The sequence below is a fragment of the Anopheles arabiensis genome, chromosome 2, assembly GCF_016920715.1.
Source record: "Anopheles arabiensis isolate DONGOLA chromosome 2, AaraD3, whole genome shotgun sequence".
Taxonomy (NCBI): Eukaryota; Metazoa; Arthropoda; class Insecta; order Diptera; family Culicidae; genus Anopheles; species Anopheles arabiensis.
The window spans coordinates 82956454-82971977 of record NC_053517.1 but is presented as its reverse complement, the minus strand read 5'-3'; the positions used below and the strand labels follow the sequence as shown (position 1 = coordinate 82971977).

At 42.8% G+C, this 15524-nt stretch overlaps 1 protein-coding gene across 5 annotated transcripts in view; it reads left to right on the top strand.

The window, feature by feature from the left end:
* The window catches only part of LOC120897374 (cyclin-dependent kinase 14), a 137767-nt gene that overhangs the window by 48821 nt on the left and 73422 nt on the right, over nt 1–15524 (top strand). For all 5 annotated transcript variants that reach the window (XM_040302216.1, XM_040302215.1, XM_040302219.1 and 2 more), the window contains one exon: nt 2171–2248. In XM_040302216.1, the coding sequence (XP_040158150.1) occupies nt 2171–2248 (78 nt within the window). The remainder of the gene's footprint in view (nt 1–2170; nt 2249–15524) is intronic.

Below are 15524 nucleotides of genomic sequence, written 5' to 3'. Positions count from 1 at the left end.
ATCATGGTTATGCATGAGTGAGTAATTTCCTGATTGAGGTTTTGTAGTCGCTAACAGTTTTCATGCTTTCAATCCGTTTTATTTTCAAACCAATAGGTCATAAAGAAGTCTAAGGGTTGTTGGTTTTGTGTCGTGATCGATTTCTAGGGTTAGTTGTCTAGTGAGAACAGTCATCTAACAACATTCACAATGTATTGAAATTGTTGGAGTATTAACCACATCTCCAACACCTCTGTAAATGTCTTCCAATTTCTAACAAAAAATGCGCAGAAAATAATTACGAAAAATTCCCAGATTTTGATTGAGTTGCATCTCCCTTTTACCTATGCTCTCCTCACTGCACCATGCTCCTCTGCGTGCGAAGTTCGTTCCGCCAGCTCAACAGCAACCGCATGTGTCAATCAGACCGGGTCGAGCACAAGCTTCAGTCCAATCTAGCTGACCTTTCGGCTTGCCAGAGAGGAGAAGTTAAACCGAGCACCGGGCCAGCATACGTTAAACGCGAAACCATTCAACCGAAAGGGAGGGAAACGGAAAGAAGCAAAGAGTGGGAGAGGTCACGTACAGTATTTGGAATTTGAAATTGAAACGGTCGACAATTGCTTCCTTTTTTGCGCTCGGCCACGGCGATCATTTTAATTCAGCGCAGTTGGTCCCTCTCGGGTGATGACAATTATACCCGCACAAGGTGTCAGTGTGTGCGACAAGGGGCGTCAGTGATGGGGTGGGAGTCCATTTTGTTCGCTGGTGGCCCTGATTGCATTTTGCGCACCTTTTACCATTGAAACGGTGTGGTCAGCGAAGGATAAAAAAAAATGTACACACGATGCGTCGACGAGGTGTTGTTCCATTGAGGTCCAAAACGATTGTGTCACCGTGGCGGCATCGTCGTGGGGCCTCCCCCCTGTCACCTGTGCTACCGAATTTTGTGGATGCACCACTGGATGGCACCCCGTGTGTGTGTGTGCGTGCGTGCGCGTATGCAACTTGTCCCTGGTACACGCCGACTGCATTCCGTTCCGTTCCGTACGCGCTCCGTTCAAGTTCACGACGCGTTCCGCGCAATAATTAGCAATGAATGGAAAGCAAACAAACGCGCCACACTGCGCGGACCGCGCTGGAAGAGCAATAGACGCGATCCATTTTTTCTGCGTTCGTGCGTTCATTGCCATACGTGCTGTGTGTGATGACGAGACTCTTAGGTGACGCGATTGAACTTGAACCACGCGGACGTAAAAGGCGACACCGTTCTAGTCGGTTTCCGTTTAGCACGGTCTCTCCTGAGGCAAAAGCGTTCAAAAGCAAACACACATTTATTGCTATCGTGTTTTAATCCAGCGTATCGCGCTTACTATGCCTGTGAAATAATGTTTATTGTTTTTTTAATTTAGTTTGCTTTATTTTTCTCCCCACAAAGCCATGCTCCAGAATGGGAGGAATTGAAACAAATAAAACGTGTTAGTGTTCATTAGCATTGAGGCGTATAACACGCTTTATTTGCTTCTTTCCCTCCCCACAGTCGGATTATTGGTTAATTATGTGCTTAAATTAATTACGAAATGATAATGTAGCTGCTCCCGTACGCGTACGTTCATACATTCCCATGCCAATCCCGTATCGATTGGACCAAAGGGGGTGCAAAAGTATCGTCCGGGAGCATTGCTATCTGGCGTGGTTTGCGTTGGATGAAAGTTTTTGTGCATTTTTCGTTTGCCAGAAATCTCTCTCCAACAGTTACGTTTTGTTTGCCCGTTGCACCCGTTGGCAGGGGAAAAGATGCGGAGAAGGAGAGCGAACATGCTTACTAATTGTGCAACACTTGGATGCTTTTCCCTAACGGTTGTTGTTCTGTTGTTGCTGCTGCTTTCTGATGTTGTTTTCTTATGCGGCACACCGTTATTGGCACTCCGATTGATTGGATCACACTGTGTTACCCTTGAGTACAGTTGTCCGAAATTGTGATTCAGGTTGTTGAAATGGAGGTGTTTGTCGTACTAAGGAGGCTTTTTTTTGTTTCTTTTTGTTTTAAATCCAATATTTTTTCCAATAGTTTCGTTTTTTTGAACCTTCATTATTAATGTTTTTTTTCTAAAAAAAACCACTTTTTGTCATCCATATTCAATTATAAATCATTAACTAATGGTGTTTGATATCATCCCATCTTTTCCAGGAGTAACAATGCGCGAGAAAAAAGGAGGTGCTTTGCAGAAGATAAAAAAGCGGTTATCGCACAGCTTCGGCCGATTATGTAAGTAAATTTGTATTGTACATTTAGTTTAAAACTTACGAATACATTTCCAAAATTAGATTGTGTATGCCTCATATGCCAGTTTGGGTTTGTGTATCTCTTGCAGTTCCTCCCACGTTTTAGAAACCTTCTAAATTTTGAAATTAGGTCACACGAATGATCTTTAATAGCAATCGGCAAACCCTTTCTCGGCAAACAAATACGATCGCACGTTTTATTGCCCCACCGGACCGGAGTGTGTGAGCCGAGTGCCCGTGAGTGAGTGTAAATTTAGTGAGTCTCAGTACACCTCATCAAAGCGAATAGGAGGGGGATGATTTTTTTTTATCGTAAACTTCCTGCGCCCTGTGTTATTCTACCCTCATGGGGGCGATATTGAGCGATATAGTCTCGGCAGCCAGAATATATAGTGTAGTTTTTCGTGGAAAATTTTCTGTTTATCTGGTGTGCGTGTGCTGCACCAGCAAAAGCCATAGGAAGTTATTTTCTTTCCCTGTTGAAAAGTTGGGAAAGTTTGCGTACGGTTAGGCAACATGATACCGCACTATATGTGTGTACACCCTTCCTGGAACAATTTAGCATAGTGTGGAAAGTGATACGGCACAGCAATAAGCACAATAAAGTGTGCGAGTGATAGCCGTTGAAACCGGAGCGGCGGTAGCGTTGAATCAATAAAAGTGTTTATTTATAGTATTGTATGATATACCTGAGAATCTCTTCCCTTTCCCAGATGTTCATAGATTGCTCAGTATTTCGGAACTCCTCTTGAAAAAGCACTATGCAGAATTGGGATGATGTTTGCATAATCACATAATGGACAGAAGGAAGCCAAATAAGAAAAAAAAGCTGGGTACAGATGGTCAATTTCGATTGCCCCGTCCAAGGACATGGGGCCAAGCTAGCGCTGTGCGGTTCTTGCAGCCAAAATCGTTCAATCGATAGTGTTGCCTTACCTGCGGTGCTGCAATTTTCTAAGTGCCCACTGTTGATAAAAATAGAACCGGAAGATATTTTTATACCGCAAATCGCAATGAGCAAAAGCCATTCGAGCATCGTTTGTTATGGTAGTTTATGTATGATTTTTGCATATCTGGACGTTGTTTAGATTGCGGAAGCTATTTTTGGGACTTTATGCTTTGATATTTTGATAGGTATGTAACACGCTAAAAGTGTTACGAATCGATAGGTTGATTGACGTGAGTAAGAGCGAACAGTCGCATGGTGCCGTGGCAACGTGCTAGGACCAATGCACCGTGAGTCGCGAGTTCAAATCCGATCAGAATGCACCAAGCAATCAAAGATATACTACAAATTGTTAACGGACAATACTCTATTATTTCTTTACTTCTTTACCTGCTAAAAACAACAACCAACTCATTACTAGTGAACCATTTCAAACATCGTTTTCAAAACGATACAGCAACTTTGCTGAAAATATGCAAGTAAAGCCCCGGGCATCATCACCGTTCACTTGAGTACCACTAATTCAATAAAAATGCTTCCAATCCAATTCGCATCGTTAACGAGGTCTGTATGCACTCGGGCATACTGGAATAAAAGTGTACACAACAATTACGCGGTGGAATGATTTTCCCGCTGCACAGCAGAAGAGTTTTTGCACACACACATCAAGTGGTGCTGTTGGTGTTGATGATCTGAACCGGTGGGTATGATAACTATGTACAACATGAGAGCAAAAAAAAAAGACGGTTTCAAAGGGAGATCCCTATTAGTTTCGCTATTTTTTCCCAGTATGTATGTGCAACGATCTGAAATGAGTTAGCTTTGATGCGCTGTTAAACTTGCAATTAAACGTGAAACGTGATGGTTGCGCCAGTGCACTTTTTCATTACACTCTTGCTTGTGTGTGTGTATGCGTACTACGTACCGCGAGTGTGCAGCATATTTGATAGCATTTGGCCTAATGTTTGAGCAATTAAATGCCCGGGATAACGCATTTGAAACTTTGGTAAAAGCGAGCAACTTTTTCGCAAGCGTACGATAAAATTGGAAGCAGCTGGTTACATTTTGACGGCATCTCTCTGTCTCGCGATGACATAAACGTTCGTCCGACGGATACCATTCCGCAGAAAAAGAAAAAAATGCGCAAATTGCGCGCTATTGCTTTTGACGATGGATAATATGTGCCGCTGTGTTTGCTGGCGATGCTGCCGTAAGCGAGTGAGTGTTAACAGGCAACCCGATTTGCTTGCCCATCATCACCAGCAACGCGCGGGAACGTGTGTGAAAATTCACCAATTTTCCATTCGTTTCACTTCGGGTTTTTTGGTTTCGTTTTTCGGCAATGTTTGTTTGCCCTTGATGTGCTGGAAGTGATGAAGTAATCGTTTTATTCTACCATTTAATTAACTTTCTGTTTATTGTGGCAAGTGAAATGTGAACGGGACGTTTTACATTGAATTTTGGCTGTGCAGTAGTGCGTTGTTGTGCAGCAGATACAGAGCAAGGGGAGACAGCGCAGTACATGTTTGCTGCTGATCTGTCGCTTTCCTGCGTTATTGAACACTGCTCATAAAGCTATTTTTAATTGAATAAGAACTTCCCCATACAATGAAAAAAAAAACTCAGTTTCAATGCTTAAATTCGATGCAAAAATTAATGTTCAAACCCACTGCTTTGGTAATTAACTATGCCAGTATAAAGTAATGTACAAGAATGCATATTCATCAATGATGTAAACTACCAATTGAACAACTGTAAGTGGTTGTTTTGTACCGGTTGTACGACTCGCTGAATTACTATTCCCATTCTCCGTACACGGGCTCCCGAAAAAGTGGAAAAGCTCTCCCCCATAGCCGCTGTGAGCTGCGCAAAATGCATTATCAATCGGGCCTGGATGAGTGCATCGACAAACCCCCGGCCGTGTTGTGCCTTTTGTGCCTTTGCAAATTACTTTTTAATTAGTTTCACTTTGTTTGGCCAAGTCGGTAATTTTATTTTCCCACTCGAGTTACACGACGTCGGCACACGGTTAAAAATCGGCGCGAAAAGCACGGGAAACGGGGAACGACTGTTGTACGGCGGGCCTTGGTTGTGCTTTCCTGTGGTGCAAAAGTTGGTCGTGTGGTGTCGCATGACTGAACGTAATCTGTTTCGCTATTGCCGCGATGCCGTTGTGATGCCGTTTAGCCCACAGTAGTGCTTAAAAATTGCATCCCGAGTTTGACGTGAAAATGTTTGCATTCAAATTCGAGGAGCGTAATTGATGATGAGATGATGGTGTGAGTGAGCGTGTCGTGGGAAAAAAATCGGGGAGGAAGTAACGCATAGAAAATGGTAACACCCCAAAAAAAACCAGCTTCCCAAAAGCAGTCTGGGAACGTTTTTTTTGCTGCGATAACATGATGCGTGGCGACGTTTCTCGTTTCTAGTTGGGCGGAAAATGTGGCGACGGTCAACGGTTGCCTGTTTTTCCTGGAATCGTTCAGCTGGAAAGCCGAGATTGTGCGGAACAACCATCTCCACCATCTCCACCACCGACCGAGTTCATAGAAAGCCACAGGAGATGCTCCAAATATTCTCACAGCAGCACGTTGGTCCCGATTGTCGGGCATAGATGCGCACTACACCGAAGAGACGTGTTAGACGTGTGGGGCAAGTGCAGCACTCGCTGCATTCAGCCACATTCGATACGGACGCGCTGATAACCTCATTTGTTGTGGGCTCGCTGTTTTGTTTTTTCATGGGCGTCTACTGTGCGCTTCTGTTGTGAAGTGACGAGCAGTCGAGCGCACACTGGCGGAAGTGAATGGAGCGAACGGACTGTATCGACCGGAAGGAAATGGTTGGTAGCGTCAGGCGGAGAAGAGACTCTGAGAGAGATTGTGCGTTTCGGTGGTGCGATGGGGTAGGGCGTTGATTATTGTTTCGCCCTTCACCAAAGCATGATGATAATGCTGTGCCTGGGGTGATGGGTAACCCTGGTGCAACTTTATTTTTTGATAAATTTGAAAACTTTATCTAAAATAATGAATGTTTTGCTGCGGTCGATTTTATTTCTACATCCGATATTGGGTGTCGAATTTGGGGAAAAAGTTGTTTGAAAACAAACACAGACATTTTGTCGATGGTTTGTCTTTTGTGCCATGGGAGATGATTGCTCTTTTTATAACTGCGGCGCTCATAAAGTTGAACAATTACTATTGTTTATGGCTGGTAATGAGGAATGAAACAAAGCAATGGGTAAAATTTGTATTTTTTTTGTACAGAAAAATGTAAATCAATAAATTGATCATTCTTTGCTAGCTCACACTTGCATTTCATCATCTATCTCCTAGTTATATCTTCCATAAATTAACATTTATATCTCCACAAAAGATACAATAACTAAGAATGAGTGCCTGATCTAAATCTTTGCAAAGATTGAGGTGAAATAAATCATCACTTGTATGTCGCTCATTTGTGTTTTAAGTCCTCTCGTGAGTTAAAAATCATTTTCGGGAGTTAAATCACGATGATTGGTTTAGTTTTTCGCGATGACATACGTTTGTAAATAGAATAACTCTTTAGAGAATTCAATGTGGATTGAAATAGCACTTTCAAGCGTCGATGGAGTTGTTCGTGTAATATTTAAAGAGGGTTTGGACCTCTTGGTTCTCTTTCGCCTCTGAAGCGTTGATGGAATGATTTTGTTCTTCACCCCGATTGTAACTTCACCCACAGTGAGTAAAATCATTTGTAAGTCGAGCAACTCTTTCAAGAGTTAATTCTGGATTAACTCTTTGTACTAAATCAGCGATGTCAAACTCATTTGACCCCGCGGGCCAAAATGCCACTGAAAATAGTAGCACGGGCCGCAGCCTAGTATTTTTTGCTATTATATGATACAAAAATCAAATCTTTAGCAATGCTCGGATCAGATCTTTAAATGATAAAAAAAAACTTTAAAAACTTTAAACTTCAAAAAGTTATTCATCACATATTTGTGCAGAAATGCTTTTACAAATAAATCTTGGCTCAAGCGGTCGCGGGACACATCGAAAGACCTCGCGGGCCATATTTGGCCTGCGGGCCACTAGTTTGCCATCTCTGCACTAAATTGTAATTCTTTAATATTTTTTAAAATTATTCTTAACGATGTACCTCAACATTCGAACTCACTCTTTATTAACTCCTTTAACTGAGCATTTTTCCCTCATTTCTTATTAAAATAAGTGACTACATTGCGTGAAGCTCTTTTATAAATGAATTCATTGCGGCAGACGAATGAAGAATGTAAAGAAACGAAGAAATACGTGTTCAATATACATCAAGATCAATATTGTTGCCTCCGATTTTGTCAGTTTCAATACGGAATGGACATGCAAACTGTGCCCACGGGGCAAGCAGTAAGTGAAAACAGGAGCACGTGCATCACGAGCATCACTTCGCAGATAATTTCGACCACTGCACACGTGTGCAAGGGACCATGCAACGTGCTGCAGTTTCTGGGTATGAATTTTAAAGAACAATTTGCACAACTCGAGAAGCTGCTGTGGCAAAAAAAAAAAAACGAACATAAAACACAACCGCGCTCGGGCCAATGGCTGATGCGACACGTGCGTAATATATATGCAGAGCGTTAACATGCTCGCACACACACATCTACAAGAGGACACAGTTGTTCAAACATGTTCGATGAAGAGAGGTACACATACGCTAAGCAAAAAGAAAAGACAAAAACAACTCGTGTGGGTGTAATGAGTTGTGTCACACACTTCCCGAGCAGGGAAAATGCACTTGCAAAGGAACGGTCATGCTGTTTTTGTGTCCGTGTTCCGTGGGTGAAACTGGCGAGTACCGATTGGGTAGTAAAAGTAGTCGGTGCCATGGCAAATTTTGTGTAAATTATTTGCCACCCAGCACATTTTCCCCTGCCCATTATGCGTTATGCGGGCGCTTGCTTTCATTCTCGTTTGCACCATTTTTCCCTTTTTGTTTATGCGAAACAGTTCCATATCCAATCGTGGTGTGTTGGAAAGGATGGCTGGAAGTTGCTGCTGCTTTTGCGCTTGCCCATGTGGACAAATGGACCTAATGAAATAAATTTCGGCCTGGATAAAGGGCCGAGCAGAGCATAATAAATAGTGCATGATGTCGTCATTCCGTGTGCATACGAGGCTGCAGACGAGAGTGCACGGAATGCTTGGGTAGTTAGAAATATTACACGTTTCGGCCGGCATTTCAACGTCATCATCATCATCATGGTCGTTGTCGTGGGTAGTAAAAGTATTCATAAAGCGCAACGAACACACGAAAACACCTGCACAACAACGGGCACGTTGAAGGGGCAGCATCCGGGAGCATTCAGTTTCCGTGTGCAGTTGCATTGCATAAAACCTTAGGCCGTCCAGAGACAGACGCGACCGTCGCATCATCGTGTCGTTCGCAGCGCAGAAAATGGTCTATTTGATCTCACTCTCTCGCACAAAGTCGTCCCCTCGGTGCAGTGGAGGGTTTTTGGTCACCCCCTTCCGTTGGTTTCGGGGACGTGGTGCTGCATTTTAATCCCCCCCCCTACCACACACAGCTCTGGTGTGTTAGAGTGTGCAGGCGTGTGTTGTTGTCTCTTTGATGTTTTCTACAGCGCAAGAGCGCGAGAGTGTTCAATATGACGGAGCAAGGGTTAGACGCCTGAATTTCGCTGAACCTTCGCCACTGGACTCGGCGATGTTGTGCACACAGCGTGAACACCATCTTGCCATGCGGGGGGTAGCTGCATGTGCATCGATGGCCCCACGTCGACACACACGGTCCACGGTGAATGGGAATAAGCTGCAATATGATGGTATTACAGGCCCTCTTCTGGAAAGGGCTTTTTGGGTCGATGTCCGTTACGCTACGCGAGTTTGGATGCATGGGAGGTCCAGCTAGAGCAGAGGGGGAGCGTATTGATTGCGTGAGATTAGAAGAAAAGGACATAATGAGAGCAGCGGTTTGATTTAGAGCACGGCGGTTTAGTGATGCTCTCTTCATCGGGAACTAATGAAAAGGCGTGTGGTGATGCACCCTGATGCTTTCTAAATGCTGTGCTTAACCGTCCATTCGTGTACAGCTCTCGGTGAAGTATTTGCGAGTTGTGCAGTCCCAAGGGACGGACTGATTGTATGTGGTTTGGTTGGGTTTAATCAAAAGCCGTTTTATTTATTAGGATTCTTGTATGTTTGTCGTCAGATAGATTTTTGAATCCTTCCAAATATATTCTTGTGAGTATTACTGTGAGTAGTGTGTTGAAGCGTCCTAAGTTGAAGTTTGTAAGTTGAAAGTCTTTAAACGTCGACATTCTTCGAAAAAACAGTCTGGAATAGATTTGTAAGCTTGAGGCATCCTTCTTCAAATGATTGAACAAATCTAAAATAGACGTATCAGGCACAATCTCATCACTATTCAACTGGAAAATAATCTTCTTTTGTGGGGCGTTCTCTCGAAGCCTTAATTGAGCGTTATCCAAAATACGCCCATCAAACTTAACAGGATCATTTTTGCCTTATAGTCTAACCCCCAACAGTCTTTGCATCCAAGAAAAGCCTTGTTTTCCTCCGCACAAATACATGTATTTTCGTCTTTTCTGGATAACTGGAACATTGCAGAGGTACTTTGCGTGAGTGAGAACAACATACACATTCTCTCTAGCACGGTCAGGGTGTTGTGTGAGTAGCGATACGGCAGAACATGATTTCGCCCGAGAAACGTGTTCTCGCATAAAAATCACCTGCTTCGGTGCGGATGGAACTGTTGGCAAAGAAGTCAACGCGTAGGCACCGTTGTAGGCGCACTGTTGTCAAACAAGAACATTGAGCAAACAACGGAACGGCATGCAGACAGTAGTTCATTGTGTTGGCACGACATTTGCCAAGCAGGCTGGCGGGTACCAATTGGTCTTTAAAACTGCGTACTTTTCTTCGCTTCTTCGTTAGTGTTCTAGGCGTAGGATGGTTTGTTTGGTTCAGGACGGAAAACAGAAGATAGAAACGGGCAAAAGAGCATTGTTCGTTTGCTGTGTTGTCGATTTGTTAATGCAGCTTTTTAGTTTCCAGACTTTAGAACAAGATAACGTTAGTGCAACCAAAGATCATGTTTTCCTTGGATCATTTTTTTAAGTTAAATTTTCTGACAGAGACAACTTCTGTGTCTTCTCCATTTGTTGTATAGCAAAGATGTCTTGTGTCCAGCCAACATCCAATTGTCACATATTTAGGCTACTTTTTTTTCTCCAACATTCTGAATTAAACTCTACAATTTCTTCAGGATCTACTATCGACTAAGAGAGTTTCTACGTGCGTCGTTTGTGGGTTGTACAAGAGCCTTGTTTTGATATGTTTATATCGGTAAAACACAAAAAGATCCGGTCTTGTTTTGTTTGATGACAGGATGCGTGATTTTAGTTCAGATTGTGGTTTCGGTTGCCTTCCGTCCTCCGACCGGGTACACGCGCCACACACCGGGCAAACGGATTTCGGTGTGTTTGATGTGGTCGTATGTGGAACGTGTTGAAGTGCTTTTCGGTAAATTGAACTAATTCCCAGCCCGAGGATCTAACTGTGCGAAAGGATTGAATGTGTGTGTGTGTGGTTAACAGTAAAACTAGGGTGAGCTTTTGGGACGACAGTTTCGCCACCAGTGTGTACTGTTTGTGGTTTTATGTCACGAATTTTCACACCGGATCGTGTCGGAGCTTTAGGAGTGTTGCCGTTTGTACTTTTATGGTAGAACTGTTCTCTACAATACATCTCGTATATATTTAATATCTAAAAACATGTCTCTGTGGCTTCATTGCTTCAATTTGAATCTTCAAGCTCAGCTTATCGTTTAAAGTGGAATCGTAAGCGTGTCCCACCACCATGCCATAAAACCTTTTAATGATCATCTATGGCCCCAGCGAACCGCATATTAGTTTCCAAAACATTTTAATGATACTCCAAAATCCCTCCCTCCATTAAACATATCTCACATATCCTTACCGGCATCCTTTCTGTTTTTTTAGGACGGTGTGTTTCAATTTTTTTTTTCTGTTTGCACTGTATCCATGTATTATATCGCTGATATTAAATTCTATTACGCTGGCACGAGGAACAGAAATGCACGTTAAAAGCACACGAAGCACCGATTCCGACGAGGGCCAAACGGTGGCAGAATCAAATATTCAAAGTCACGCGTGCCGTGGCTCGCCGAGGGGGGATTTTGGCATCCAAAAATTGCTCAAATACTCGCCGCGTGTGCACTTTAGCCGAGCAGCAATGTGCTCTCGTGTGACGGGCTTAGCAGTAGCAGCAGTCTTTGATGTGTGTCTTCAAATTATGTTCCATCATAAAATATTGATCGCTGGAACCGTTTCGAGTGGTACCTTTATGCTTTTTGGTACAGAGTGTGTTGGATGATCGTATGCTTCGGTGTGTTGTGCACTAAGAACATCTAGATGATTTGGGTGCTTGAAGAGATATAAGCTTACTTTAAAGCTGTAAGTTTATGCATGGCGAATCTTGAATGTTGTACACTTGGTTATGAAGCAATTAAGCGCTTTGAAGCGATTAAACGATAAACCTTTTGTGGTGATACTGATGAATAGAGCCGCGATAATGGACGGATGTGTTATCGTGCGTAGCGTTAATTGTGTCTTTCTTCTAAACCACACAACTAATGGTACGCGCATTATCGATTGTGAACCTAACCACAAAATGGAACGTAGCACCAATTACAATTGATTTGGAGCATGAGGTTGCTTTGTAAGTGTGAAATGTTCAGTGTGACACTACAGCTAGTTAAACTGAGGGCTTGATAAGATGTTAGGGTCGTAATGTAGCTAATTTATGACATTACTATTATATTATATTATATATATTTAAATAAGATAAGAGTGGTAGGAATTATTTACTAATAGCCATGCTCAATAGTAGTGGTACTGGCAGGCCTTGCCCGGCAGCGGTTGTTTCCGCAAAAAAAATTAAATGCCCAAAATTAAAAAAAAAAATTAATAAACAAAAATCAATTCCTAAAGAACAAAAATTACCCACAAGAACATGGTGCTAGAACTACAAATTTGAGCTATTTTTCACCTGTATTATATTATTAGTTTGACAAAACAGGTTTAGTGTAATTCCGCACATAGAATGACAGTTTTATTGATTCATTTAAATTATAAATAATTCCCATCCCACTCCAAGTTATGCTTTCGGAGTAGAAATGTATAGTTTTGGACTATTTTGGGCTCCACCTGCGGAACAAAAACTCGCAAACATGTTTTATTAAGCGCTATGGAAATTATGAATACTTCAGTGGATAAATATTATTCCAGACCAGCAGCAGACCCCGGATAACAGCGGTCAACTCATATTTCACCGACACCACTGGTTTGAGGGTGTGTGTGTGTATGTAGTGCGTCTCCGAAAGTTTTGCAACATGTTGTGAATATTTTATGTCACCTGCAATCACAACGCAAACATGGTTGAATGAATTTTTCACCTGTTCGGCTCGTGCCAACCCACGGCAGTGTGCGAAGGTGGACAGTTCCCATGCACGTAGGCGGGATGGAAAATCGATCAACCCATCAAGCGCCCACCACTTCTACACGTGTGCGTGTGTGAAGGGGGTTGAAGCGGGCAGGTTGGTGTGTGAAAGTTTGCACCCCATAAACATGAAGCTTTCGTGTTCGGTGCCCTTTCGGTCGAACCGGGGAGGAAGGTCATTGACAGCTCTGGGGGACTCAGAACTCAGAATGGGCTGAGAGAGAGAGAATACGGCTCCTCCTGCTCCTCTCTGTCTCTGTTGATGGACAGGATTTGTGTATGCAAATAAGTCATGGAGAGTGTCATTTATGCAGCGTGTCAAGCAGGCCTTTTCGGTGTACGCTCCCCCCGGGGATGGTGGTATTGCTTTATCAGTGTCAATAACGCTGCCACAATCTCTGCTATGTGTTGTGTGTGAAGCATCCCCATGCCGTGCTGAAATGCATTACCCCAGTCCGGCTCGCGGGTGTGCAGGATATGCACGGCTGGGAAAATTATGTTGACCTCCAAAAAGGGAGGGGGGGGGAATTGTACGAAGGAAGATCCTTTGCTGATGGGATTGAATAGGATTGATTGATTGGTTGATTGATTGAGTGGTTTTAGAGAGAGAGAGAAAGCGGAAGCCTCCTTTGTTTCTAGTTGTGGTTTGGCGTTATTGATTTTTAATGTTATTTGCTCAGCCAATTGAAAAACACTTTATACCAGCCTGTTTGGGGGAAAACAAGTGGGAAACTAAAATTTGCACGGCATTGGTAAATGAATCGTCTCTCGTGTGAAAATTAAATTTAACTGTGTGGAAAAAGTTTGCCTGTTCCTTCTTTTTTTTTTGTTCTCTTAATCAGCTTAAGCTCAAAGTTTTTTTGTTCTTATGCTAATTTTTCTCTTTCCACTATCTTCTATCCTTAGTGAATGTATGTGCATTTATGGGCTGCAGCTACAAAATGGAGCTGAAACAAAAAATCCAATTTTAATGACATTAGTTCATTCGAATGAAAGCAAACCGCCCGTTCTGTGTGGGAAAATCCCCAAGAAAAACATCGGAAAGAAGAAAATTTTAACCCACACTTTGTGCCGTTTTGGTGTGTCTCTTTGGTGTGCCCTTCTCTTAGCCACACACACCGGTGCAGTTCGCTGCTATGTTATGTGTCGCTTGTGCTAAAACCCAAGCCGGTGGGAAGAACATCTAGGATTTTTGCAGGAAGTTTTGCGTGTGAGCTTGAATTATTCATGACAGCTTGTCGAACGCTTTTCAGACCTGAACAGAAACTGAATCGAAAAAATCGGGCCCTCCCTGCCCTGTCTGGAATACGATCCCAGCAACGAGGGAAAGAAAAATAACAAAAAGCTACTTCTTTCTTCTCGATCTTCTTCTCGTTTAGTAACTGCAATAGATCGTAAGCCGGGGCCGAAATTGGCAAAGAAAGATGCTAGTAGACGCGTTAGTGGGTTGTTTTTTATCCTCTGATGCTTTCCCTCGTCCTCTAACCATAGCTTTGCTTGCAACACAGTGATCGGTGGTTGAACAAATCGGGTTTGACAAGAGCTCGTCCAGCAAAGCACCGAAATATGCACCATCGTTTTATAGTTTGGTTTCTAGTAGCGGGGGCTATAAGAGCTGCTGGTGGTAGCGAAAATTTATAGCCCAAAAACACTGAACCAACACTGGGAGAGATGTGTCTCGCTGGTGAGCTAAACGGACGTAGCATACTTTATTGGATTAGTATCGGTTCGAGTATTTCTCACTCGGTTGTAGCGACTCGAGGTTTATTTTTTGCCAGCAAGGTTCCGGGCATTTCCATCTGCAGTGGGGAAATTAAATCAATGTTGGTTGGTGTTCGTTAGCTGGCTGGCGAAATAATCCATTGTTTAACAAACTTTTAAATTGATAAACTAAATGTTTTTGATCGATATTTTACTCAACTCGTTTCATTCTATTACGAAAAAACACGAGTAAAATGTTGCTTCTGTATTTAGAATATAAATGTTTGGAGTGCGATTATTCAATTTGAAACTTCCAAGTAAGTTCGATAGAATATTATGAACTCAGCGAAACGAAATTTTGATTAATGGTTTGTAAAATGTCTTCGTCAGATCATTTAAGCTGTCAATAATGTTTTCCCAACGGGGGTAGTAGTGATGGTGTTGCGGACTCACGGGATGTTGCTGCAACACCTATTAAGCTGTCAAATGATGTTCTCCTGCTCGGTCCTGTTGTCCACTTTGTGCTTGGCTCACAAAACTCAATAACTTTATTGGACAGCCGCAGCAGCGCAAGTGATAGCAGTGTCAACTCGTTTACCATTAGCTCGGTGTGAGCGTTGAGAACGAGTGCTAGGGGCAGGAAAGGAGAGAGGTCAAATTTTGTCATCATCGACCCGCTGCCGATCCTTGCTCTGCTGGAAGGACTGCAGGATGGGTGGCGGTTGGTCATAATGTGATTTTAATGTCAAAAATACTTATAAACAAGCTGTTCAACATCAGCTTCCTTTTTACTGTGATATGATGGTAGTTATGATGCCACCAGCTGCAGGACGAGAAGCATTCGTGATGCAGATGCACTCGAGATGAAAAAAATGGTGATGGGGATTGCAAAAAGTGTTACATTTTTTAGCAATATATTGTACGTTTCTATTTTCTTCTCTCTTTAGGTCTTGCGGCTTGTTTTAAAGAGCTTTTTAAAGGCTTGTTTGCAGTCCTGCAGGATGTCATGAGCATCAAGAGATGTTCACCAACGTAAACAATGAACATATCCGTGGTAGTTTGATGCTCATTGT